Genomic DNA, 25,560 nt, shown 5'->3' with positions numbered 1-25,560 from the left:
ATGGAACAAAGGAAATGTAAAAAGTTTTCCTCGTAGACAATTTTGCTACCAAAGACTGGGACAAGAACTCGAAATATATCTTAGTATAAATAATTTGACTTGCTTAGACAATCATCAAATAGCTTAGAGAGTATGTTGTGATGTTGTCATCCAAATGCAATTTGTATTATTAAGGCAACACCAAAAAATATATGATCCCTACACCTGCACTATACTTGGGAGTTGACATGTATAGTATCTAGAATTTATGGGTAGCTGGCTCTCTAAGGAATAGTTTGATTGGGTGAACCAGAAGCCTGCACCAAATACAAGCGACAGCATGGTGTTCCATCATCTGGGTGGGTCTGAATCGATCTGGGCAAGCTACGCAGCTTGTCAAACAGATTTAATGGATCATGCAAGAGCCCAAAATGGGCATCTGGATCACCGATTTGTGAAAGTTGAACATCAGAAAACCCTAAAGATGGTAGGAGATGATCGGGCCAATCGCTATAGAAGTGGAAGACGGAACTGGAGAGTGTGGTGGATGGCTTGTTCATAAAATCTGCTAAGAGGACTGTGTGGGTAAGAGTGCAATAGTTGGCTATAATGTTCAATACTTCCATGGCATGGGATTGGGAGAGGTAGTAGAGGATACCTTCAAGAACCCACACCGTATTCTTCTCTGGGTCAAACCCCGATATCTGAAGCTTTTCAAGCCAGTCATTGCTTCTGATATCAGCCGCCACTCTGCTAAGGGATTTTGCTGTCATCCCTTGACGCTGGTGTTGATTTGTTGATTCTGATGCTGCCTGAAGAATTGTGGTTTTCATTTGCAAGACCTCTGGAAAATCAACCTCAAAAATGTGGCTTTCTTTCAAGCAGCTTAAGCGGTAAGCCCTTGCATCCATTCCTACGCATAAAACAAATACATTTGGCACAAATTTTCTCTGCATTTGTAATTTACTCTAGATATTTTCAAATACTAAATGCAACCAAAATTTGTTTTAAGAACATAAATCTTCTGTAAGTTTTGAATGCAGGCTGTGGACATGATTCAACCATTTGATTTTCTACTTTATTTTTCATGCATCAACAATTATAATTAAGGATTATTCTGCATCCTTCTTGTTTCAGTTCAATAAATGAGAAATACATTGTGTGGCAAGTCTATCTAGGGATGACATCACTACAAAACAGGGGAACCTTCGTGACATGCATGATATTTTTTAATTGGATAAATGACAGCATGGTATTTTATACCCTGTATGGATCTATATCATTTGCAACTTGAGATCAATTGTAAATTATTAAATGTCCTGTAATGTAATGGCTTTATTGGGCAGTAAAGAAGACAGGTTCCTTATGTCAGAACCACAATTTAGGTATGAGTATGCAAATTTGGAGGAACTGCAAAAAAGGACCAAACATGTGCATGAAATTTGCGTATTTTCACATCCCTCTGTTAGTTCAATCTATGATAGTATTCATTATTATGGTAGGTGCAAAAAGTGCAAGACATATGACAGTTTTTGCAGTTACCAACCTGCGCCAAGAAGAACAACTTGCGAAGCTCCACCGCCAAAGGAATTGATAGCAGCTTCGAGTTTGGAATCAAACCAGAGGGTTCGAATGGCAAGGATGACCCCGGAGATTTCTCTGGCATTGCTGAGCCGGTCTTTCTTGATCTTATCGTAAAGGCTTGTCAGGTATGTCTCCCCTGCTAGTAGCTCCGCGAGTGAGTCATGAGTCACATGCTTCCAGAGGGCTCTTCCGGCTGCAGTCTGGCACGCTGACCTCCGAAGAGAGTCCCACTCTTTCTCAATGGCAGCATGGAATTCCCGGACGGTGCCAGTCACTAGCAACTCCGGTAAGTTCAGCTCCGGCCACGTCCGGTCCTCTGGCAGGCCATTTGGTTGATCAGACATGATCTACCTGAATTAGAATTTGAAAGAGTAATAGTAAGAAGGAAAGAAGTGAAGAGATAATGCATTGAATATATAGTAGAAAGGATGGACACAGGTAGGGATAAGAAAAGAGAGCCACACACAAAACCAACGTCTGAGAGAACTCCACAATCGTATCCAAGCTTCAATGTCTTAAAGGAGGAGAGTCCACGACTACCACGAACTCATGAGCTGTCCCTTTTAAGAGCAAAAAAAGTAAGAATGACCCCACCAGAAATGACCTTTTATTATCAGAGGTGGGTTGTTCCCACCTTGTCCAGTTATACATTGTTGTAGGTCCTTTTGATGGTCGTCCTTCACCAGGTACTCCTTTGTTTTTGATCGAATATGGCTATCCTTATCTTCCCAATTTCTGCGGAAATCGTGCTGGCAAATTGGGAAGTGACCAAGAATGAGAAGCAAATTAATCCACATCATTTACTGGAAATCACAAAAACTACTCTTACATTTTTTATTTTTTTTAAAAAATGAAGTAACCAAGTACGGGTCAAAATAGCCATGATTGGAAGCAGTTCGTTTTATACTATTTAAAAAATCAAGTCAAAATAAGTAAAAAGAAAATTGATTCTTGAACCCTTTGTTACCATAGAAAGTAGGTCATGGAAAAATTCGATTAATAAAGTGTATTTTTTTCTTTTTTTTTAAGACAATACTTGCCTCCTACCTTAAGAAGGAATTTACTTCTCCTAGCTGATGTGGGACCAACAAAATTTTAACACTTTAAATAATTTAAAACTAATACTAAAAAATTGGATCAACCAACTTTTAACGGATTAACGGGCTCAAATTAATACCCAGAAAAATTCCACTTTTAAACTCATCGGCCCTCTTTCCTCTCCCTAATCGATCTCCAACAACACTTCATACAAATTTGATATTCTTATAGAAATATATATTTGTGTGCATTTGTAATATAAAGTACAAAAAAAATTAGACGACAGGCAATAAAATAAGAAGAATGCGGGGCGGTGGGGAGCAGCGGTAGTGTTTGTGAAGGGTTGGGAGTAGCGGCGATTCAATGGGGATTAGGCTTTCGGAAGAGGTTTGTACAGATATTTGCTACAAATGAGAGAAGCACGATCTGGTTGTAAAGAGTAGGGTTGATAATTCCTCGGCAAATTTGGCAGTCCCCTAAATGGTTTGGAGTAAAAATGGTAAAATAATAAAAAACCCGTGTGGCGATTGGGGCAGAGGCAAATTTAGTGATAAATTGTCCCACCCAGATTATATATACCTTAAATTTTTTTTATATATTTAATATTTTTAAAACTATTGTTACTTTGTTGCAAGTGTCGATTTATATATTAATATTCATTACTTAATAATTTAAAAGTCGAACCAGCTTAAAATAGCATAACCCGCCACACCCCACAATTAAACAGTACAGAGATTTGCTATAGATGAGAGAAGCTTGATCTGGTGGCAAAGCGACAGAGTTTTGCAAATCAGAAATAGAGAAGGGATGACAGAGACATTGATCCCATTGCAGAAGGGCGAGATAGGGAGGAGAAAGAGAGAAACACGAATGAGAGAGACAATACCCGGTTATCTGTTTCTTCAACCTGAAAAGATGGGATTGATCCAATTATACTTGTTTTTAATTTTTAGACATATGTTTTATTTTTATTAGTCCACGTCAACTTGTAGAAGAAAATTCCTTCTTATCGGATAGGAGTATATCCTTCATTCCAGTCAAGTTAACCAACCCAATGAAATCGAATGCCAAAAGATGTGACTGTCTGGACAGGGAGGGAATAGGTCCTTGCATGTGTCTTGATGTTGAGAGAATTTAATGTTTAAGTGTATCAAAATTGACAGAATGAAGAGATCTGATGGGCTAGGGGTAAAAAATCTGATGGGCCCGGTTCAGAAACCTAACCCCTTGCAAAACATGATGGGCCTAACAAAATCTGGATCTCACTGTTCAGTGTTCAACCCATTAGTCTTGATAAAATAAAAATTCACACTCCACACTATTACCAAATTCATAAAAAAGATAAAAATAAATAATAATAATAATAATAACACGTAATAACGAGAAAAACCTCCTAGACAAATTACATAGACCCGAATAATTGTGGATGTTCTTTCTCTCTTTCTCTATCATTTCCCTTGCCATTGACTACGAGGTAAAGATAAACCAACCACATTTACTTGTAAGATAACATAAGTATAAAATCTTAACCAAAAACATTTACTATTAATTAATCCCTTCAAATTTCAATTTCTTTCTTTCTTTTCCATTTTTTATTTAACAAATCTCAACTGTTTGTCAACCATGTGAAACAAAGGATACAAATTTGTTAATATAAATTTTTATATTTTCTGAGCCTTTTCACCCACCCCATAAAAGAAGGGAAAATAATATTAATTATTTTCTCTCGGTTTGTATTCTTTTTTTTTTTTTTTTTTTTTTTTTTTTTAAGATTTCTTCCTTGTTATTAGTCCTATAAAAGCACAAATAACTAGTATAAACTACACATAAATACCTGCAACTTTTTGTTTTTGGTAAATATGATCGTAATGGTTTTTTAAAAAGCTGAAGTTGGTGGATGCCGATTATAATTTTACCAAATAAACCTCAGCTGAAGCTCCAGTTCATCAACTCTCTGAACATGGGTACACAGACTTTCCTCGAATTTCCGAGGGCAAATTCGTTAATCGAACCTCCTTGTGTTGATTCAGATGATTATTGATGATGGCTACTCCAAATTTGTGCTCCAACTTCTTACTTCAGCTTGAAAACCCTTGTATGGATCTATATCTCCTTTTACTTCTGATGCACAGTTTCAAATTTCACTATCTTCCCACTATTTCAATACTCTAATTCGTAGATTTGTTATGATCATTAGCATTTTTTTTGTTGAGTTTCTGATTTTCGCATAGATTTTCTTGTTTGATGTTGTTTTTTAAATTTTGTTTAAGAGACAAAAACTACTGGGTTTAGAGACACAGATTGATGGCTATAGCTCGGTTCGGTCGCCAAGCAAAACGCTCATATGGGTTCTGCTTGAGGATGACAGCAGTGGCCATCTTGGGTCTGTGTTTTATTTTCATTTGGTCTGTATTTTCATCTCCTTCTTCTTCTGTGACCTCTCAAAGAAGTACATTTAACGATATCCCAAAACCTGTATCGTCTAATGGGAAAGTGGGTGGTTCTAAGAATCATAAGGTTGATACAGGAGACAAGAAAGTAAAGAAATTCGAATCTGATTTGAAAAAGGAAGAGGAAAAGGTTAATGGGTCTGTGCCTTTTGTGTCTGTTAATGAACAGGAGGCTGAGAAAGAAATGGGTAATGAGAGAAAAGATGGGAAGTTACCCAAAGAGGTTGATGATAGGAATCATGGGTCAGAAGGATCTGAAGGTAAGGAGGTGAAGAAAGATGAAGAGAATGAAGAAGGAGAAGCAGATGATAAGGAAGGGGAATTGGTGGAGAGTGAAGGCAAAGAGAATGAGGAAGTGGAAGTGGATGGTGATTTGATTACTGCTGCAGATGGGGATCAGGAAATCATGGAGAATGTGGAAGATGAGAGTGGTGGGTTGAAAAGCAGTGGGAAGAAGAGAAAGAAAGTGGGTCCTTTGTTCGATCCGAAAGCACGTTATACTTGGAGATTATGTAGCACAAAAAGCAAGCATAATTACATCCCTTGTATTGACATTGAAAGTGCCAAACTGCAGAGTTATAGGCATCATGAGAGGAGTTGCCCTCGAACTGCTCCAATGTGCCTTGTTCCTCTTCCCCACGAGGGATACTCGACTCCAGTTAGCTGGCCCGAAAGCAAATTGAAGGTATATTATGGTGTTTGATATGTTTTCAGTTTAAAGGATCAGATGAAGAATATATATGGACTATTTGACTCTCTCTTATGTTAATGTTACAAGTTTTGCAGATACTGTATAAGAATGTGGCACATCCAAAACTTGCTGCATTCATCAAGATGCACAGTTGGGTGGTGGAGTCTGGAGAATATCTCACTTTTCCCCAGAACCAGTCTGAATTCAAGGGTGGAATTCTGCATTATCTTGATTACATTGAAGAGGTGAATTTTTTTAATTCTCAAATGATCTACAATATTTTTGCTGCTTAATGCCTTTGAATTTCTAATTTTAAAGAGACTTGAACGAGTTCTAAAAATAAACATAAAATCAAACCGACATTTTGCTTGAAGAAAATAATTACAGTTATGTCTTGGTTGTCAGTGAAATTTTAATTGTTTTAATTTGAATAATGTAGTCTGGCTACTTATTAGTTACTGCCTCTTGTTTCCCTACACAGGAAAGAAATGAAACAAAATAAGTTGCCCAACTAGCATGGAGCTCAAATACTTGATTATATAATGAATACATAAGCCAAGACAATTTCAAGCAATGTGCTGAGCTAAGAGTGTGCATGTTCAATTTTGTTTATTTTGAAATATCTTGCTGCATTTAAATCATTTAGTTATATTTAAAGAACATTACACTTATATTTTCTTGTATATTTTTTTGGTGAATAAACATCACACTTTTATTTGCTTGCTGATTACTGCAAGTTAATAGTTGCTGCTATAATTATTAATATCAAAGGTGTCTACTGATGCTAATTTTGTTTTAGCAGTTAATTTACTATACTCAAGCATATTTGAAGTTTTTGAAAATTTGGTTGGATTTGGTAGATGGTACCGGACATTGAATGGGGAAAGAATATTCGCATAGTACTGGATATTGGATGTACAGATTCAAGTTTTGGAGCTTCTCTACATGATAAGAATGTATTGACACTTACACTAGGCTTGAAGGATGACCTAGTGGACTTAGCACAGGTTGCCCTTGAGCGTGGATTTCCTGTAGCAGTCAGCCCGTTTGGAACTAGGAGACTTCCTTTCCCTAGTGGTGTTTTTGATGCAATTCATTGTGGTGAATGCCGTATTCACTGGCATTCTGATGGTTTGTGTTTTATTGTTTTTCTTCCTTAATCACATTTTTTTCCTGTTATAATAAATTATGCTTCGTTCATTACCGTCAATATTAGGAAAATATTATTTTCCTTAACTTGCAGGGGCTAAGCTTCTTCTCGAGATGAATAGGATTTTGAGGCCTGGTGGGTACTTTATTTTGTCAACTGAACGTGACACCATTGAAGATGAAGAAGGTGTGGCCTCAAAATGTATTCAGAACTTTAATTGGCAATTTGTGAAAAAATAACATTGTTCTTTAGAAAGCAATACATTTATTTCCCCTAGAAAGGATGTATATATTTATCATGTCTGCTTTTGTTATAGAACATTTCTTTTAATTTAAACAACAATACCTCTCAGGGCAATGTAGAAAAAATTTCTCATCTCAATTGTCTAATTGATTATTCTGTAGACCATGACTCATTTGAGTGGATCAATGGTATGGCCTGGTTTTATTTATAGGCTGGTAATCCAAATATTTACATTGTAAAAGTATTTTTTTTGTCAAGGATTCTAAAAGTTTTTCGCTAGCATTTCTCTATTTCTAACTCCAACACATTTTAGTACAATGCAGGAGCATCTTATATAAGGTTGCATTTCAACTTCCTTTCACAAACTTTTTCATGGTATATGACTCACCTATGCCTTCTGGCCAAATATTTGCTTATAATACCTTAGGGCCTACTTGTTTGCTACATGCCATAAGGCATGTTCATTATTTTAGTAGATCTTGGCAAAACAGATACTCTTGTTCCCTGAAATGCTGTTTTTCTACCAACTGCATGGTTCCATCTTAGTGTATATGCAGAAGGGAAGTGTGGACAAAAAGCACTTTGTATACTTGTATTTCTTTATCATCTGTGAAAGATATTACTTCTTCGTGGAGTGGTCTTAATTTTGTTGTATGAATGATGCTTGTTTCTGTTTTCCAGCTATGTCCACAGTGACAGCATCTATATGTTGGAATATCCTGGCTCATAAAACTGATGAAGTCAGTGAAGTAGGTGTCAAAATATATCAGAAACCAGAATCAAATGATATATACGAGTTGAGAAGAAAGAAAAACCCTCCTCTATGCAAGGAAAATGAGAATCCAGATGCTGCCTGGTAAAGTGTGATGTGCTAACTTTGTGGAACATATTTTTTCTCTTCTATATAATTAATCATTGATATTCAATACTCCCAACATTCATTTGATTTTTCGTTTGTAATATTTGACTTTGTTGTGTGATAAAAAATGGCATATGCCTTGGTATTGGCCTACATTAAGGTGGTGCACATGCTTGGTTTTGGCTGTTTAAAGAAACAATATGTTTGGTGAACATTGGAGTAGGAGGTGATGATGGTATTGTGCCTTTTATGGCGTGCAAAAATAAAATAAAATCTAATAGTTTATTGATATTTCCGAAAAAAAAAAAAAAACAAAACAAAACATGTGAACTTACATAGTTTATTCTATTTATAGCTTGATCTACAATACACAATGATCGAATGAATTATTACTTTCGACTTAACTTGCTGCTTACAATGTGGGGCCGGCATCGGCAGTCGGGGGTTTACTTGGTAGCTACAAATCCAAAGGGCGGGTGGTTGCGAGGGTTCCCACGTCATTAAAAAAAAAAAAAAAAAAAAAAATGATCGAATGAAGCTTCCAAGCTAGACAATGTAATGCTTTCCGGGCGTCTGCATCTCTGAGATTGTCTAGGACTTTGAAATGAGTCAAAAAAGAGATACATTGACAAGATTAAGGACGTGTATGGGGAAGCGTGACTATAGTTAGAATGATGTGCGGAAAAAAAGTGATTTCCAATTGTTGCAGGTTGACATCGAGGATCAACAACTCCATATCTTTTTGCTTTAGTTATTGATGAATTTATGAGACACATTCACAATGAGATTCAATGGTGTATATTATTTGATGATGATATTGCTGTAATTGATGAAACTAGAGGGGGTAATTGCTAAATTGGAGGCTTGGAGGGAAGCTTTAGAATTAAAATGATTTAAGATAAGTAGGAATAAAATTGAATATATGAAGTGTAATTTTAGTAATCTAGAAATACAAACGGGGTGTAGTGAAGATTGAGGATTAAGACATACCAAAAAGTGAACATTTTCACTATTTAGGTTGAATTAATGTTCATTGTTTAGGTTAAATTATCCGCAGTGAAAGAGAAACTAGAGATAATGTTAATCATAGAATCAAAACATTATGGGTTAAATGGAGTAGTGCATTTGAAATATTGTGTGATTAGCGTATACCCTAAAATTGAAAGGGAATTTATATGAAACATCTATTAGATGAGCCATTTTTTATGGATAGAATGTTGGACAACTAAAAACATATTCATAAAGTGCGCGTGGGGAAATGTGAGTGTTAAGATAGATGTGTGAAAAGACAAGAAATGATAGATTTAGAAAGTAACACATTTGAGATGATTGAAGTGGCACACGTTGAAGATAAAGTGGCAGAAGATGGATTAAGATGATTTGGATATGTGTGAAGAAGACCGCTAAATGGACTAATTAGAAAAGGTGACATGGTCCACATTGAGGGTAATGCTAGGGAAAGGGAAAGACCAAAATTAACCTAGGTAGAGTTAGTTAGGAAATATGTACTAACATGTGGTTTGACTATGACTATGACCTTAGAGAAGAATGGGAAAATATGATTCATCTAACCGATCTTAAGTAGTTGGAAAAAGGTTTTGTTGAGTCGAGATGAACTGGGGCTACTAGATTGGGCAAGATGCTGAATACCCACAAAGAAACCAAACAATTTTTGTATACTACTACCCATAATTACATTTTCTCTACAGGTAATCTTGCTATTAAATTGGTGAGCATGGTAGATTTTCCGCATATAATTCATGGCATAAGAAGAATGGCGTTATATTTTGCACTTAATAATCACTAAGTCCATATCAAACATATATATATGACAGAATAGCATGACAGTATTGCACCAGAACATTCCATCGCAATGTAAAGTGTTGGTGATGTAGGACAGATGTAGAGAACAATCTACTTGCTATAATAGCAAAATTGATGTATGCCAACTCCTTTATAGGTGATTTGGTGGGCTTTGGGTGAAGAAAAGCTTGTAGACTCAAGAGTTCTAATAGCTGGAAGAAGGATTGTAGGCCTTATGAATGAAAAGGGGCTGAGATTGGTTAGATTTTGAGAATGTTAGGTCACAGGCAATTAAGAAAAAACGCTGGTGGAGATTCTGGACCTCTGGTCAGCATTTGTTTAGATCTTAAAGAAAATACTTCTAGTATTCTTACAGGAAAAAAAGAAAAATAAGGAAAAGGGAAAGAAAGAAAAAGCTTCTAGTATAGGGAAACAATTAGGGTTGATTAGGGACTAATAGCACAAAGGATACAACAACTTTGGCCGTGAAGAAATATAATGGATGTTGCCCTCGTTCTTTTTTGCTGTTTGCTCTCAAGGGGATGCCCATCTTTGTTCTATGATCAGCATTGACTTGAAAGTATAACTATATATAGACGTCTGGGGATTCTAACTCTAAAAAAATTGGACTCAATATTGAGATGCTAGAACTTCGACCAATATAAACAATAAACAGCCACTCAAGTCCACAAATACGATTCAATATCATAATTTGACCTAAACATCACCCATGGTTCACAACTACATCATATGTCCAGTAAATCTGAAAATTACGTATACTGACCATCAGCATGCCAACCGAAAGATAAAGTAGTACCATGCTACAACTGAAACTCAACCATTCAATGTTCATAGTGTTTCCATTATTCTCTCTTCTTTAGAAATGCTTTTTCCTTAGTTTTTTATCAACTACATCAAAGGCGCTACATGGAAACATTCTCATCTATTTTGTTTCTATTTCAATTTCCTTGTTGATTGTAACATTTTATCTTGAACAGGTACACTCCAATGAAAACTTGCTTGCACACAATTCCTTCTGCCATAGAACAACGTGGGACTGAGTGGCCTGAGGAATGGCCCAAGAGGCTTGAAACTTTTCCCGACTGGATGAACAATAGAGAGAAACTGATTGCTGACACTGAACACTGGAAAGCTATTTTTAACAAGTCCTACCTCACCGGGATGGGTGTTGAGTGGTCAAATGTTCGGAATATAATGGACATGAAAGCCATCAATGGAGGGTATGCATAGCAAAAATGCTAAATTAGATTTTATCTTTTTTCGAAAGTTGAGTTAATTTCTTTCTTTTATGCTATAATGATAACTCTGCTGTTTTTTTATCCACAACTTCTTTTGTACTGGAAGTGATTTAATTCATACAAACCAAACAGCATAAATAATTAATGTTACAAATACAGATTCGCAGCTGCCCTCTCACAACAGAACGTTTGGGTTATGAATGTGGTCCCTGTACATGCACCAGACACACTTCCTATAATCTTTGAACGTGGACTTGTTGGCATCTATCACGACTGGTGCGAGTCTTTTGGTACTTATCCAAGATCGTACGACCTTTTGCATGCTGATCATCTCTTCTCAAGGCTTAAGCACAGGTTACATTGAATTCGTTCCACTTTTGGTTTTTTAAATCCATTCTATTCCCTTTTGACCCTTTTAGAGCTCAGCTCATTTGTTCATTTAATGTAAGAGGTTAGGGTATTCTCAGTTGTTACCTGATAAAGCTGATCTATCGAGTGAACTGTGTGCCATCACCCAGATGTTACGTAGGCTCCACATTGCTCCACCATGATAATATGTGGTAAAACCATTCCACATCATGGGGTCCCAGGTGCTCAGTTGGATTTTTTATTGTCTTCTTGCTCTTATTTTAACCTTAATTTGCACCCCTTGTGCCTATAATGTGGATAGTGTGATTAGGTTAGTTTGCTTGATAATATCCAAATATAGACACGACACCGTTAGAAGGTGCAAATAACTCATCCTCTCACTGTAGGTGATTGACACTATACACCCCATGGAGGGGTAAAGAAAATCACTGCTAACAGACTCCTTGCATTGTTTTACGATTTGACCTAGTTTAAGATCTTCACTTGCGTCAGTTTCCTTTCCATCACAGATTGTCTATAATAGCCAGTAGGCTTTAATCCAGAATTCCTCAACATGTCAAAGACTAACCTTTTTAGTTAGTGAATTGGGTTAATTGATCTGCTAGATTTCTTTCGGTTTAAAACAAATTATAGGATAAAAGGTCACTGGAAAGAATTTGCCTCAAATGATTGTGTTTCAAACAAATATGTCTATTCTTTCCACCGCCTGACTTGTCTTTAGTTCAAGCAATTGTAGCTTCACCATTACACTTAGCTATAACAGAAGACTAGGTGTAGGCCATAATGGTGTATCAGCTGGATTTCTGATCGAAGCCTCTATAAACTTTTATGAAGCAATGAACTGAAATACCATGCTAGATCTAGCTATACAGGTTCATTTTTTTATGATTTCTAAGAAATAGTGCCTCCATCTAAGGGAATGTGTATCCAATAGTACATTGAGTTTCATGCGTATCGGACTTTTAATTTGTATCGCTGTAACCTTCTATATGAAGTTCTCCTGTTGGTTTCTATTTGTCGCTTTTTTTCCTTTTCATGAAGATTGCTAAAGTTAGAGAGTCCATATTAATCCAATGCAGGCATGTATTGGTTCAAAATTGCACCAGAGATTTGCTTATTCATTTTTGAGAATACAAAGGAAGTATCAACAGTGAGACTGCTTTTATATATGTATAGGACTCCAAACAAATCCATCCAAACTAGCAAAACAACCCCTAATAAACGTGAACCTTTTTTCTTTTCTTTAGTGAAGGTATAGAATGACATTTAAACAGTCAAACAGTGGCACTATTATTTTTTTCTTGTTGTTTTCATTATTCTATTATTAGAGTCTACTTTTACATGGACCCTTCTAAATGCATGCAGAGTTCCCATGTTGGACACATGAGACCTTGGTACTGGAATATGTGTTCCACAGGACATGCAGCAAAACATATCCGATAATTCAAGTATATATAATTGCACATAAGCTCTCATACTATGTTCCTTTATTATAATTTTGGTTTAAGTGGATGAAGTGCCTATGTTGAACACTCTATATTAGATAAGAATACCTTTGTACCCTAGGAAACAAATATACATATATATATATATATATATATATATATATATTAAAGAAATAGATATGAATGCATAGTGATGTCCCCATGTCATTAGGCTTGAATATTTGTTAAATATGAGTATTAGACTTGATTGTACCCACACCCGACACACATACTGGAGTCTATTAGATATATAATTTTAGCACTTGATTTAAAGACATTATTTGATAAATTAAGATCAGGTTTAAAATTATTAGTAACAGTTTACTGGAACTAGTTAAGAATGATAATTGTTATGGTAGTTTGTATTTTCTTTGCATTGTATAGCTATTTTTTTTAAGCAATAGCTTAACAGTCCATCTTATTGCAATCTATTTTCCACGTAATGTTTCGAAATAGTGGGAAAAAAAAAAAGAAGAAAGAAAAATAAATATGGTGACAATGTGTTTAATATTTTCGAGATAAGAAGAAATTAGATTTATTTTCTTATGATCATTGTTCTTGATTCTTGAAAGTCGGTTTTGCAGGTGTAAGCAGCCAGTGGCAATTGTTGTTGAGATGGATCGTGTATTACGGCCTGGCGGTTGGGCAATTCTACGTGATAAGATGGAGATACTTGATCCTCTACAGGAAATATTTAGAAGTTTGCATTGGGAGGTCCGGATGACTTATGCTCAAGATAAGGAGGGTCTCATGTGTGTCCAAAAAACTATGTGGCGGCCTTGAAACTCTGTTTGCAATGTGCATCGAGTGACCCCCGGTGGCTTCAGGTTACATTCTTCCCCTCCTTTACCATACAACAAAACCAAGGCAAGCTTTTAAGCTCACTTGTGTTCGAAGGAAGAGCATTGATTTTCTTTATCAATTTTGTGAGATATACAAGTTCATTTGTTCGTTATTACTAACATGACAGTTGTCAGATACTACCATTTCACAATTTTTTTTCTTTGTACTCATTGATTTTTGGGGTGTATTTTGACATCTGATGGAAATGAAAGCAATTATGTTCAGCATCAACTGCAGGAGTCCTTTCTTTTATTGAATAAAATAAAATAAAAAATTGATGTATTTGTTTTTTCTAGCCTTAAAAAATTGAGTATATTTTAAATATTTCATTAACAATTGCAGTGTTAAATCCAATTCTGTTGTAGTGATTACATCTTTATTTCAGTGGCCCCAACTTCTCAATTTTACGCAATGCACCAAATAGCTGTGATTGTTTAGTTGTTGATCTTTTTTAGAAGATGAAAAAGGAAATGCAAATGGCAAGATGCAGTTATCATTGTTATTACACACATGTTCTAAATCTATGTTTATTGTGTTTTTGTCAATTAAAGTTGTGAGTTTATTTATAAATTGGCTGGGGAGTGAAGTTCATTATCCATTTTGGAGATCTTAATAGTGGGTTGTCATGAATCCGAGTTACACAATCCTTCTCAACGGGTGTTGCTTTTACGTTCTGAGCGAGCTCTAGCTCTCATGTTCTGCTCGCGCTCTTGCTTCTGTGTGACTTGAATTTTGCTTACGCGCTCCTGCTCTCGAATTCGTTCTCGTTTCATGTGACTTAGGTCATGAAATGCTACAAGTTCAGGCTAGTTGGATTTCACTTGGCTTCAAATATTTGCTTTTTCTATATATTCTGAACATGTAAAAGTTAGTTTCTTGCACAATCATCTAACAGAAGCCTGATTGGTGGCATTGGCATTGGTTTTTCTGGGCTCATTATAAATGAATCCAGAAAATGTTAGGATTCAATGAAGTTGACATTTAATTATGTTTAAGAGAATGCTCAGAAATTATGTTTAATTATGTTTTTAGCTTACAATTAAGATTAATTTAAGAAATCAGTTTAAAATCCTAATGAGTCATATTGTTTAAGAGAATGATCAGAAATTAACTTAACAAGCCTAGTCAATTTGATAAACAAGCTTAATAATGCTGTTTAAATTGATCAGTTTATTTATTATTTCGGATTTTTTTTTTTTATTTAATAAATTAACACAAGCCAATTATAAAGCATGCTTTTGAGATTAAAAAAAAAAAAAAAAAATTTGATATTGAAGTTGAACCAGTTCTTGTAAAAGAGTGGCAGAACTAGCCAACAACATTGCTCTTTTGAAAAAGTGAGTGTGTTTGGGAGGAGTTTATTTGTTTATAGGAATCATAGGATCCATATGTTTGTGACCTTTTCTTTTACATGTATAAAATACTCCTGAAACAAATAAATTTAATATAATTAATTACAGGCAAAACTTAATTTTTTTATCTAAAAATAACACTAATTTCCTCTATGGTTAATATATTGTCATAAATTGGCTTGCATATCAAAATTAAATTACAAAACGACCTAGATTTGTCTTCCTCTTTTTACTTTATCAACTTTCTAATTAAAACAATTCAAAATAATAATAATAATTAAAATAATACAGTACTTGTAAAAAATAAAAAACCGCACACATTTATTTGTTTTTTGAATTTGCAATCTTCCACTTTTCATTTGAAATGAAGAATATATACTATTGCGAATATTTGTAGACATAATAATTGAAGTGACTACTGTATAATTTATCATTTTTATAATTTTTATTTTTTGCAAAAATCATAAAACAAAATTCTTGTTACACCTCCCAGTGTGTGTATGTGTGTGCTTCTTTGCCGCCTTTCCCCGATCTTCGGCGACAAACACCAGCTTCAGTGATTTCGCGCAAAATGAAGAATTAAACTAACCATCTCGTCCCTGTGAAGCCAACGATGTCCTAAAAGGGCGAAACCAAAGTGAAAAATGACAAACGTGTCCTCTGCCTCCGTCCCCGCTCGTCTCACTCTCCTCGCCCTCCTCTCCGCCACCACCTTCTACTGCTTCTACAAGTCTCGCCGCCTCAAACTCTCCTCAATCTCAAACCCTAACCCTAACCCTAACCCTAATCTCACTCCACGCAGAGCCAAACTCTTCTTCGTGTCGCAGACCGGTACTTCCAAAGCCCTAGCTCGGCGTCTCTTCGATCTTCTCACCTCCAACGGTCTCGCATTCGACCTCGTCGATCCAAAGGACTACGAGCCCGAAGACCTCCATTTGGAAACCCTAGTATTGATCGTCGCTTCCACCTGGGAAGACGGTAAGCCTCCTCCGAATGGTGGATTCTTTGGGAATTGGTTGGAGGAGAGTGCCGATGACTTCAGAGTCGGATCGCTGCTGCTTAGCAAGTGTAAATTTGCTGTCTTTGGGGTTGGAAGCCGGTCCTACGGAGCGGCGTTTAATGCCGTGGCGAGGGGTTTTTCGAAGCGGATGAGAGCGCTTGGGGCGGCGGAGGTTTTGCCTGTTTGTGAGGGTGATGTTGACGAAGGTGGTTTGGATGAGGTGTTTGATGTTTGGAGTGGGAAGTTGATTGGAGTTTTGAAAGGTGGTTGTTCGGAAAATGGGGGTATTATTGCTTCTGGGGTTGTTAATGACAGTGACTCGGAGATAATTGATGGGTCGGATGATGATGATGAGGAGGAAGAGAATGCCTTGGAATCGAGTATTGTTGATCTTGAGGACATTGCAGGGAAAGGTCCTTCAAGGAAAGCAACAACAATTGTTGAATCTAATGGGAAGCTGGTGAATGGCGAAAAAGAAATGGTGACTCCAGTAATTAGAACGAGCTTAGAAAAACAGGTAATCTTTTAAAGTTTCTTCTTGTTGCAATTGGTGAATAAGGAATTTGACCAATGGGGTTTTTATGAGAAAATTTCTGTAGTTTTGTATTCTAAATGGCTTTATTTAGTATCTTAGTGCGATGATGCATGAGAATTTTTTTTGAAGCTTGGCTCTATTTTTGTTTCGAAGTTCTAGAGTGCTAGTTTAAATAAGAGTATGTTAGGATTTGAACCAATGGTATCAGTTTTTGGGCTTTCACTTAATTTTTGTAAGTATTTCGTTCTCTTTTTGTTAAAGTATGCTCAGCTAGTTTTTTTCTATAGGTTGAATTTCATAACTTTTGTTTGCTTGTAATTTTTTCACTTTTTGGTTTTTTCTATTCAAATGTTCAGGATTTCATATAAAAATTATAATTTTTACCATCTCATAGATCTTGAAGTACATCATTCAGTTCAACAATTTTGTGTCCGAAGACACCCATTAATCCCTTCTACAAGTTGCAATTTTATGAATATTACTTCTTCTTTATGTATATATATTTGTTGTAATTGTAAATTGGTTTGGACATTTTCATCTAATACAGATCGCCCCATTTTCAAGCATTTTCTCCATTTCATATTTTCTTCATCATTTCCATTCCCCCCCCAGCGCGAAAAAAAAAAAAAAATGATAATTATTATGGTGAAGCTTACTAAGGTTGACAGTCAATTCTTGCTTGCACAGTATGCAGCTTGAAATGATTGGAATTTGGAAGTCTTGAATATAAAGAAACTCGGTGTTTATTGGTTTTGCAAACTGTCAGAGTGAAATCTTTAGAAAGGATCCATTGGATTCTTACCATCACTTTTAAATTTTTTGGTAAATAATCTGTATCTCTGATGCTTCTTTCTATCTTAAGAATGATACATTCACATAGTAGCCTTGCATATGATTTTGGCTCAACTTATAAATGATTTTACACCATTTATTTTTACTTTTAGATCAGTTCTTGTTTTAACTGTATGTCTTAAATGACATAATTTTGCAGGGATATAAAATTATTGGTTCACATAGCGGTGTTAAACTTTGTAGATGGACCAAGTCACAACTCAGAGGGCGTGGAGGCTGCTACAAGCACTCGTTTTATGGAATAGAGAGTCATAGGTGATTCCTTATAACTACTTCATTTTTGTTAGTTTTGGACTTCGGATATTGCATAAATTCAAGTAATGCTTTTATTTTTGACAGATTTTACAATGTGTAATGTGCTGCTGAATCTTTTGAGTTCCAAGTTACAGCTTAGTGATTCAAGGTCTATAAAATGCATGTTCAATTGCAGATGGTTAAATGTTTTTTATATTTGGTTTTGTTGTTCTATTATTATTTTTCTGAATGGTGAAAAAAATATATAAAGAAAGTAAAAAAGAGCCTCCAAATATCTTCTTATACTCATAGAGTACCTTTACACTAACATATATCTTATGTGCATTGTACGTATCTTTTATATATATTTTTGGTATATGTATGGTATTATATATATATATATATATATATTCATATGTTTATGTATTAAATCCTGTATAAATGAGGCAATCAAGATTTAGTATCTGCTATATGTATTGTTTCTCATGTGGCCTATAGGTTTTTATTTATTGTAAGACACCAATTCCTATATGTAGGGTCGGTATGATCCATTCTTTGGCTGCTCTAGTTATGCGCGGCAGTATCAAAGGATTGCACCTCATTTCTTCATCAATTGAAGCTCCTTGCCTTTTACTTACAACTAAAAACACTTTCTCTAACTTGCTACCGACTTCTGATCTGATAATGAAGTCTTATTGCTATTTCTTTAATTTACACATCAGCTATGATATTCATTGGTGACAATTTAATTTCTTTTTCTTCTTTTTTTCTTCCTCCCTTTTGCTGGAAATGAAACAGGTGCATGGAGACAACTCCAAGTTTGGCATGTGCCAACAAATGCGTTTTCTGTTGGAGGCATCACACAAATCCTGTAGGAAAGAGCTGGCGATGGAAGATGGATGATCCTTTAGATATTGTGAACTCTGCCATAGACCTGCACACAAAAATGATAAGGCAAATGAAAGGAGTTCCTGGTAGGCTTTGTGTTTTCATTCTAGTTCGATGATAATGTATAGAGAGAATTGTGATATAAGCCAATGCACAAAATTGACAAGGCAAATTTGCCTGCAGGTGTTAAACAGGAGCGCTTATCGGAAGGTCTTTCCCCTAGGCATTGTGCCTTATCACTTGTTGGTGAACCTATCATGTATCCAGAGATTAACTCACTTGTAGATGAACTGCACCGGAGGCGTATTTCTACTTTTCTGGTCACCAATGCACAGTTCCCTGAAAAGATTAAGATGCTGAAACCTATCACCCAGGTTTGCAGGCCTTGTCCTCATTTTAGTTTTATACGTAGTAGACATATTTAATTTCTTTGATGTTGACATCTAATGTGATTTATTTAACTTCTTTGACTTGTGCAGTTATACGTTAGTGTAGATGCTGCAACAAAGGACAGCTTGAAGGCAATTGATAGGCCACTGTTTGGGGATTTCTGGGAGCGATTTATTGTGAGTAATTCTTATTGGAATTTGGATAATTGACCTGAAAACATCTATTATCAACTCTACTTTTTCTTTCTTTCATTGTCCCTTTTTTTTTGTGGGGTAAACTACAATGACCTCCCCTGAGGTTTGGCCTGATTACAAATAAACCAAAGGTTTGCCATTTTAATACAAAGACCTTCTTATGTCAGATTTTGATGTGATTTCACTTATCTTCCCTTATTATATTGTTAAAAAAGTACAAATATCTGAAAATAGTAAATGACCCTTTGGCCCATTCATATATGTCAAGACACCGGACACAATAGTGTTCTTAGTTCTCTCACCTCCACCCATCGCCATAGCCGCCACCACCCCTCTTCTTCTCTCTACCTCCACAAACATCTGCCAAACACCGCCGATCAGCCATTGAAGACTGAAACCCGTCATTTTGTGTTTGTTTCTTCAATTTATTCATCTTCTTCAATGATCAACAAGTATGATCAGTCTAATCGCCAGATTCTGACATTTCCGTTGGTCCGCCCTTGTGAAGCCGTTTCTCCGGCTGCCCTTCTTGATTCCTTGATCGATCTCGCCGGAAAAATCTTCCATTGCAAGCCCAGTTTTTTTTTGCTGGCAATAAGAGAAACGCATGACAATGGATCCGCTTAATCGGAATTCTGTTCATCTTTTTGTAAGAACCCAGATTCCGGCAACTGGGTTGTTTTGTGCTTGTCTAAGGAGTGGAATGGAGTGGAGAAAACAGATAGTAAATGTTGGCTCATGTTTTTATTTTGTTAAGCTTTTCTCGAGGAATTATACATCAATGTCTCAGTCTGAGAATAATGGTTTCAGCAGAGGTTTGGGGGGGAGGGATCTGTGAGTTGTGAACTTAAAAAGAGCCAGCTTTATCCGGTTTGGTTTGGCAGTTAAACAAAAATTTAAATGACATAATTTGAAGATGCTGACCTTTACAAATTACACATTATTTAAACTTTTTTTTCCTGGGTTTTCATATTTTCAGTACATCATCTTCATATTATGTCGTATTGTCTAGTTTCGGTATCTCAGTAGCTGTTCAAGGCATAACATTGATCCTCTGAACTGTGTTATGACAAGCCACATATAGTCACAAAGGCTAACCTTCATACTCACAAAAGATTATTTCTCAAATTTTTAGTGAATTGATCCCTTCAGATTCACAAGCTTTTATATATTTGGTGTTCATTCTTTTTATGTTACTGATTGGGTTCAAATGATTCAAACTCAAATGTTTTGCATTTTAGAGGGAAAAAAAACTTGTGTGACTGTGTATATATAGAAGGATGGGATGGATTGTTAAATAGAGATTGGATTCAAAAGATTATTCAGTGATTTACATGTATATGATTAAAAAGTGTGTGTGTGTTTATATATATATGTAGGGTGTTCATTCTCATATTGATTATGATCATAGTTGTTAAAGGCGCGCCTAGGCTCCAAAAAAGCCCCAGGCTCATCAAGGCTCAGCTAAAGCGCCTCAACCTACTATAGGCCAGGCCCTTCAATCAGGCTCACATAAAGTCCTCAGACTCATACTTTTTAGTAGGCTCCAGGCTCAGAAAAGGCGCGTCTAGTATTTTCTAATCATTTATTCGTATCATTTTCTTTTTTTACTTAATGGCTACTAAATTAAAAGGTTCTATAGCATAAATCGTATTGTTTAACCTTGTGAAATATTTGACGAAATTCATAAATTTATTGTTCACTACTAACATTAACTGTAATTATTGCTTGATTATGAATATATATAATAATATATTGTTAAATATGCATTATTATATACATGCGCCTTACTTCGATCAGGCTCGCGCCTTATACTGTGCCTTACTTCGATCAGGCTCGCGCCTTATACTGCGCCTTGCGCTTAGGCTCCAGAAGGCCTTTGGCGCATTAGTGCGCTTTGAGCCTTTAACTACTATGATTATGATTTTTATAGTGTACAAATGATGAGAGATTGAATTCAATTGATTCAAACCCAAATGCCTCTTCTATTGTTCATCAATAGAATTCATTTTAGAGAGAGAAGGCCGTGGAGGAGAATACTTGAAGGGAGAAGAGGGTACTTTGGTCCATTAAAATAAGATTTTTTTTTTTTTTTTTTTTTTTTTTTTTTTTTTTTTTTTTTTTTTTTTGTGTATATGTGATGGCACTATAAGGGTAATAGGGCCTTTTTCACTTAGTTGAAGGGCATTTTGGTCACTTCAATCAATTTTTTCTGACAAAAAATACTGATTTTTGTACCGAGGGGAGGTCTTTGCAAAAAGGGGTCAAACCTCAGGGGGACTTGCTGCAAAAAAATTCAATAGTTTCGTCTACTTGCAATTAGGCCAACCTTAGGGGAGGTCATTGTAATTTACCTTCTTTTTTTTGGGTGGGGCGGGGTGGTTGAATTACACTAAATATATTTCAAGAGAAATTATGTAGCGGAATGAGGAGATTTGTTTAAAAAAATATAAGGTGGAAAGAGAAAGGTAGATAGTAACAAAGAAATAACGGATAATAATGATCCAAAACATCAAAAGTTATTGCATAGAGTAGTAAAATGATCTCCCATAAACAACTCTAATTTGGTCACCTTAACATTTTTTCCCTGATCGGATGACCTTTTTTTTGTTCCCCTGGTGGTTGGATGAACTGAAAAACCACAAAAGACAGCATTAAAGCAGAATAGTTGAATTACTGATCCCCAATCATTTACTGCATCCATATAATTTAACAGAACAAAATCCTCCCTTGTTTTAACTTGGCCGATTTTAAAAAAAATATCTGGCAACAATGTGTAAAACTTGGTTGTGGGTCAAAAGTAGTCTTCCACAAACAACTCTATTGTAGTAACACCAGTTTTAGCATATATATGTATATGCTTCCTTGTCGGCTGACATGAGCGCCCATGATAGAGAATCAATGTGGAAAACTAATTCTTGATCTGTAATCATACTACTTTTTTATAATATCTCTGTTTGACATATGAATTCACTTTAGGAGGTTTCTGGTATTCATTAAATTATGTCATATTCCATCTTCCACTTTCTTGTAACTTGTCATCTTTTACTGTCATTTTCTTCCTATACCTCGTATGTTAAACACTGAGAATTAACCTGTCCCTTGGTTCTTGACACTGCCTGATTTGTACTGAACCTGTGAATGATGTTTTACTTTTACCAAGTGCTTACTTAACAACTGCTGCTTCCATATTTTTTTTTTTCCGAATCATTCTGTCTATTGTTCCTCTCAATTTTTAACGCATTGGATTTCTTAGGAGTGATTATCCTCTTGGATTCATTTCTGTCATGAAAATATCTTGTTACGCATTAGATTATGGATCCATCTTCGGAATGTCTGTTGTGAAGGAACCAGCAATAATGCTCAGTTACTGTCACATGGATTCCCATATGTGATCTTCCACCTTAGTTTTCTATCATCTAGGCATTACTTATTGCGATTAATTTGCAAAAATCAATGCCAGGATTCCTTGACAGCTCTCCGAGAGAAGCAGCAGCGAACTGTGTATCGCTTGACACTGGTTAAAGGGTGGAATACAGAGGACATAGATGCCTATTTTAGCCTATTTGACATCGGAACACCTGATTTTGTTGAAATTAAAGGCGTCACCTATTGTGGAACGTAAGTTTTTCTTGTTTAATCATCCCCTGCACACATGCATCAATCAGCATCCTGTACTGACATAATCAAGAGAATTTTTAACAGGTCTGCTACATCAAAGTTGACCATGGAGAATGTGCCATGGCATGCTGACGTGAAAGCTTTTTCAGAGGCCTTAGCTCAAAAAAGCAAAGGGGAATATGAGGTTGCTTGTGAGCATGTCCACTCATGTTGTGTCCTCTTGGCAAGGGTTGAAAAGTTTAAGGTCAATGGCCAATGGTTCACATGGATAGATTATGAAAAGTTTCATGACTTGGTAACCCCTACTCTGTTATAACCTTTCAGTGTGCGTTTCCATAGCATCATATTAAATATGTGCATCTAAGATTTTTGTTCTCTTTTCAGGTGGCTTCTGGAAGACCTTTTAATAGCAATGATTACATGGCTGCCACCCCATCTTGGGCTGTCTATGGAGCAGAGGAAGGTGGGTTTGATCCTGGTCAATCTCGATATAGAAAGGAGCGGCATCACAAAACTCAATGACCGATCAGGTGTGTGCTGAATTTCGACTACCTAAGTAGAGAAACTGCAAGAGTGTTGAAGTAACTGTGTTGAGTCGCTAGAATTGCCTTCATTTTTTGTTACCTGAGATTAGGTGTTACTGTAATTTAGTTCCTCGAGGAAAAGTTTTGCATTACATGACAATAGAAGGTTGCAAATCGTCGTCAATGTAATACTTCGTGCATGTAATTTTGTCATTATTTAAAAATTGTAATGCTTTGGTTTTGGGGGGTTATAAATACATCATTTCGCCCTTCCATAGAGTGTTCTAGTGCATCGTGACTCAATTGCCCTTCCTTTCAAGAAAATAATGGGATTCCTCAGCCTGAAATGCTTCTTGGGATTCCTTACCTACTGACCTTGGCTATATTTGAAGCTGCTAGCCTAAAGTACTGATGGCGTTCAATAATCTCAATTAAGCTTTCTTCTTTGTTCATTTAGATTTATGGAATAGGTTATATATTACTTTTGTATCATATTTAGAAGTTTTTATTTAAATTTTTATCTTCTCAGTTTCCATTTGATGTTAAAGATGCAAGCTTTAAAGTTTCTGTGAAATTGCTTGTACTATACATATTTTTTCACATTTGGCATTATGTTCCTGCATTTCTACTTGCTTTAGTCTGTTTTGCATTTTTTTCCTTTTTTTTCATTCTCTATATCTATTATTTTATTCTCTACCTACCATTTGGTTTGTTTGGTTGGCAAGAAGTCATTTTGTTTGAAAGAATAATTAGCATCTATGGGCATATTACCTAGTGGCCTAGTTGGTAGAACTGTAGAGCGCCCAGCTCCCCGAGCGGAAGCAGGTATGTTCGTGTTCAGGTCCCCCCTCCCCTAGTTTGGTAGGGAATAAAAAAAGAATAATTAGAATCTAGTATGTCTTTCATACACCAAGCCCTTTGGATCATTACCCAGCTTACATGATCTAAAGTCCCTGGATTTGGATCTGATTTTGAAAGAAAAATTAGAAAATTGACTAGTATTGAGTTTTATGTTATTATTCACTATGATGATGATGATGTGTGTCAACATTAATTTAAGACAACGTAATTACCTCTCAATTAATTAGATGCGTCTAGTGATCAAATGCCTATGTTTTTCAACAAGTGCGTGTTGAAATCATAGTGCAACAACTAAAGCCCCAAAAATCCATGTTCAATGAAAGGTAGTTTAAAATATTTTTCACATGTAATGTATTAATGATATGTATTTGGCCTGTTGGCAGGATCAATGTATGCATGTGGAACGATATTAAATGCATGTATTCAATGAATCTTAAAGTTCGGCTACCAAGAATAATAATAATAATAATAAAAGGTCTGGTTGATCGTATCAATTCTTTTGATTGCATGATGGACTCTCCTGAAAAACATTGGCGTGCGTGTAAACGAGGTGCTCTACCGAACTGAGATATAGCCCTTAGTGTTTGTAATATCTATTTTATTGTGTAGATAATTTCTTGTCAAGATGAATATTTCATGATTCAGAGCTATTTGATCTGTTTGATTGGTATTGCTTATAAGTAATATGATAACAAAATTGTTTTCACTCAGTGATACAATCTACAAAACAGATGCTATGGAATTTGACCTTTTGTTTTTGAAAAGACATATTAGGCGACTTGATCAGGCAAGGACCTGTACTTTTTGATTATGATGACATTGGAGCTACTCCAAGCTGTATGTCGAGCAAAACAAGTCATGCATATGTAATTTATTATTTGTCAAATCTATATAATAAATGAAAAAGTTTAGGCTGCCTTTAGTAGGAAAAATGTTTCTTGTTTATTGTTGTCAACCTCTAAAATGGTAAAACAAAAACAAAAATCACGTTTAATAAAATATTTTTGTTTTTCTATAACAGAAAACGTTTTTAATTTTTGTGAAGAAAAGTGAAAATATCAAAATAATGTTTCTTATATTTTCGGCACTGTAACGCAAAAACGTTTTCACTAATGTTACTGTACAGTATTATTCATTTCAAATAAAATTCATATTATTTGTGTAATATACTAAGTTACATAATAAATGTTAATAAAAATATAAATTTTTAATATAGAATAAATTAGATATTATATATTATTTTTTATTTGATAAAAATATATTTTAATATATAATATATTAAATAATAATGTAAATTATTTTTTGTGACAAAATAGTTTTTGATATAGAATATAATGTTATTAAATTATCAAGTAAT

The 25,560-nt window shown here is 35.4% G+C and overlaps 3 protein-coding genes across 5 annotated transcripts; 2 read left to right on the top strand and 1 right to left on the bottom strand.

Moving 5' to 3' along the window:
- Positions 1-56: 56 nt before the first annotated feature.
- LOC132279904 (uncharacterized) lies at positions 57-2,040 on the bottom strand. The gene is made up of 2 exons (XM_059781964.1): positions 1,526-2,040; positions 57-892 (listed from the first exon to the last, which is right to left on the bottom strand). The coding sequence occupies exons 1-2, from the start codon at positions 1,905-1,907 to the stop codon at positions 264-266; spliced, it is 1,011 nt and encodes a 336-aa protein (XP_059637947.1). The 5' UTR covers positions 1,908-2,040; the 3' UTR covers positions 57-263.
- A 2,377-nt stretch (positions 2,041-4,417) lies between these two features.
- On the top strand, positions 4,418-13,983 carry LOC132276488 (probable methyltransferase PMT28). 3 transcript variants are annotated; one of them, XM_059777921.1, is made up of 9 exons: positions 4,420-4,696; positions 4,872-5,736; positions 5,838-5,987; positions 6,603-6,873; positions 6,986-7,078; positions 7,817-7,991; positions 10,796-11,038; positions 11,216-11,410; positions 13,494-13,983. In XM_059777921.1, the coding sequence occupies exons 2-9, from the start codon at positions 4,906-4,908 to the stop codon at positions 13,690-13,692; spliced, it is 2,157 nt and encodes a 718-aa protein (XP_059633904.1). In that variant the 5' UTR covers positions 4,420-4,696; positions 4,872-4,905; the 3' UTR covers positions 13,693-13,983. The 3 variants fall into 3 exon arrangements, with proteins under 3 accessions (XP_059633905.1, XP_059633904.1, XP_059633906.1); XM_059777923.1 differs by having other exon boundaries at positions 4,421-4,696; positions 5,221-5,736; XM_059777922.1 differs by lacking the exon at positions 11,216-11,410 and having other exon boundaries at positions 4,418-5,736.
- Positions 13,984-15,579: 1,596 nt separating this feature from the next.
- Positions 15,580-23,889, top strand: LOC132276942 (S-adenosyl-L-methionine-dependent tRNA 4-demethylwyosine synthase). The gene is made up of 8 exons (XM_059778592.1): positions 15,580-16,621; positions 17,631-17,746; positions 18,524-18,699; positions 18,797-18,987; positions 19,093-19,179; positions 22,661-22,818; positions 22,903-23,113; positions 23,203-23,889. The coding sequence occupies exons 1-8, from the start codon at positions 15,749-15,751 to the stop codon at positions 23,338-23,340; spliced, it is 1,950 nt and encodes a 649-aa protein (XP_059634575.1). The 5' UTR covers positions 15,580-15,748; the 3' UTR covers positions 23,341-23,889.
- The last annotated feature ends 1,671 nt before the right edge of the window (positions 23,890-25,560 follow it).

Source organism: Cornus florida, unplaced genomic scaffold (genome assembly GCF_030987335.1).
Source record: "Cornus florida cultivar Cherokee Brave unplaced genomic scaffold, ASM3098733v1 CherokeeBrave_3.0.0_Hap2_Chr10, whole genome shotgun sequence".
NCBI lineage: Eukaryota > Viridiplantae > Streptophyta > Magnoliopsida > Cornales > Cornaceae > Cornus > Cornus florida.
This window is presented reverse-complemented; position numbering and strand designations above follow the sequence as displayed.

What these genes read in the sequence shown, in the direction of transcription:
- LOC132279904 (XM_059781964.1), bottom strand. Translation starts at nt 1,907, where the DNA reads ATGTCTGATCAACCAAATGGCCTGCCAGAGGACCGGACGTGGCCGGAG. An exon ending in AGTTGTTCTTCTTGGCGCAG is followed by an intron (nt 893 to 1,525) that starts GTTGGTAACTGC and finishes TTTTATGCGTAG; the next exon opens with GAATGGATGCAAGGGCTTAC.
- LOC132276488 (XM_059777921.1), top strand. Translation starts at nt 4,906, where the DNA reads ATGGCTATAGCTCGGTTCGGTCGCCAAGCAAAACGCTCATATGGGTTC. An exon ending in TATTCACTGGCATTCTGATG is followed by an intron (nt 6,874 to 6,985) that starts GTTTGTGTTTTA and finishes CTTAACTTGCAG; the next exon opens with GGGCTAAGCTTCTTCTCGAG. An exon ending in CACCATTGAAGATGAAGAAG is followed by an intron (nt 7,079 to 7,816) that starts GTGTGGCCTCAA and finishes TCTGTTTTCCAG; the next exon opens with CTATGTCCACAGTGACAGCA.
- LOC132276942 (XM_059778592.1), top strand. Translation starts at nt 15,749, where the DNA reads ATGACAAACGTGTCCTCTGCCTCCGTCCCCGCTCGTCTCACTCTCCTC. An exon ending in GCAAATGAAAGGAGTTCCTG is followed by an intron (nt 18,700 to 18,796) that starts GTAGGCTTTGTG and finishes ATTTGCCTGCAG; the next exon opens with GTGTTAAACAGGAGCGCTTA. An exon ending in ATGAAAAGTTTCATGACTTG is followed by an intron (nt 23,114 to 23,202) that starts GTAACCCCTACT and finishes TTCTCTTTTCAG; the next exon opens with GTGGCTTCTGGAAGACCTTT.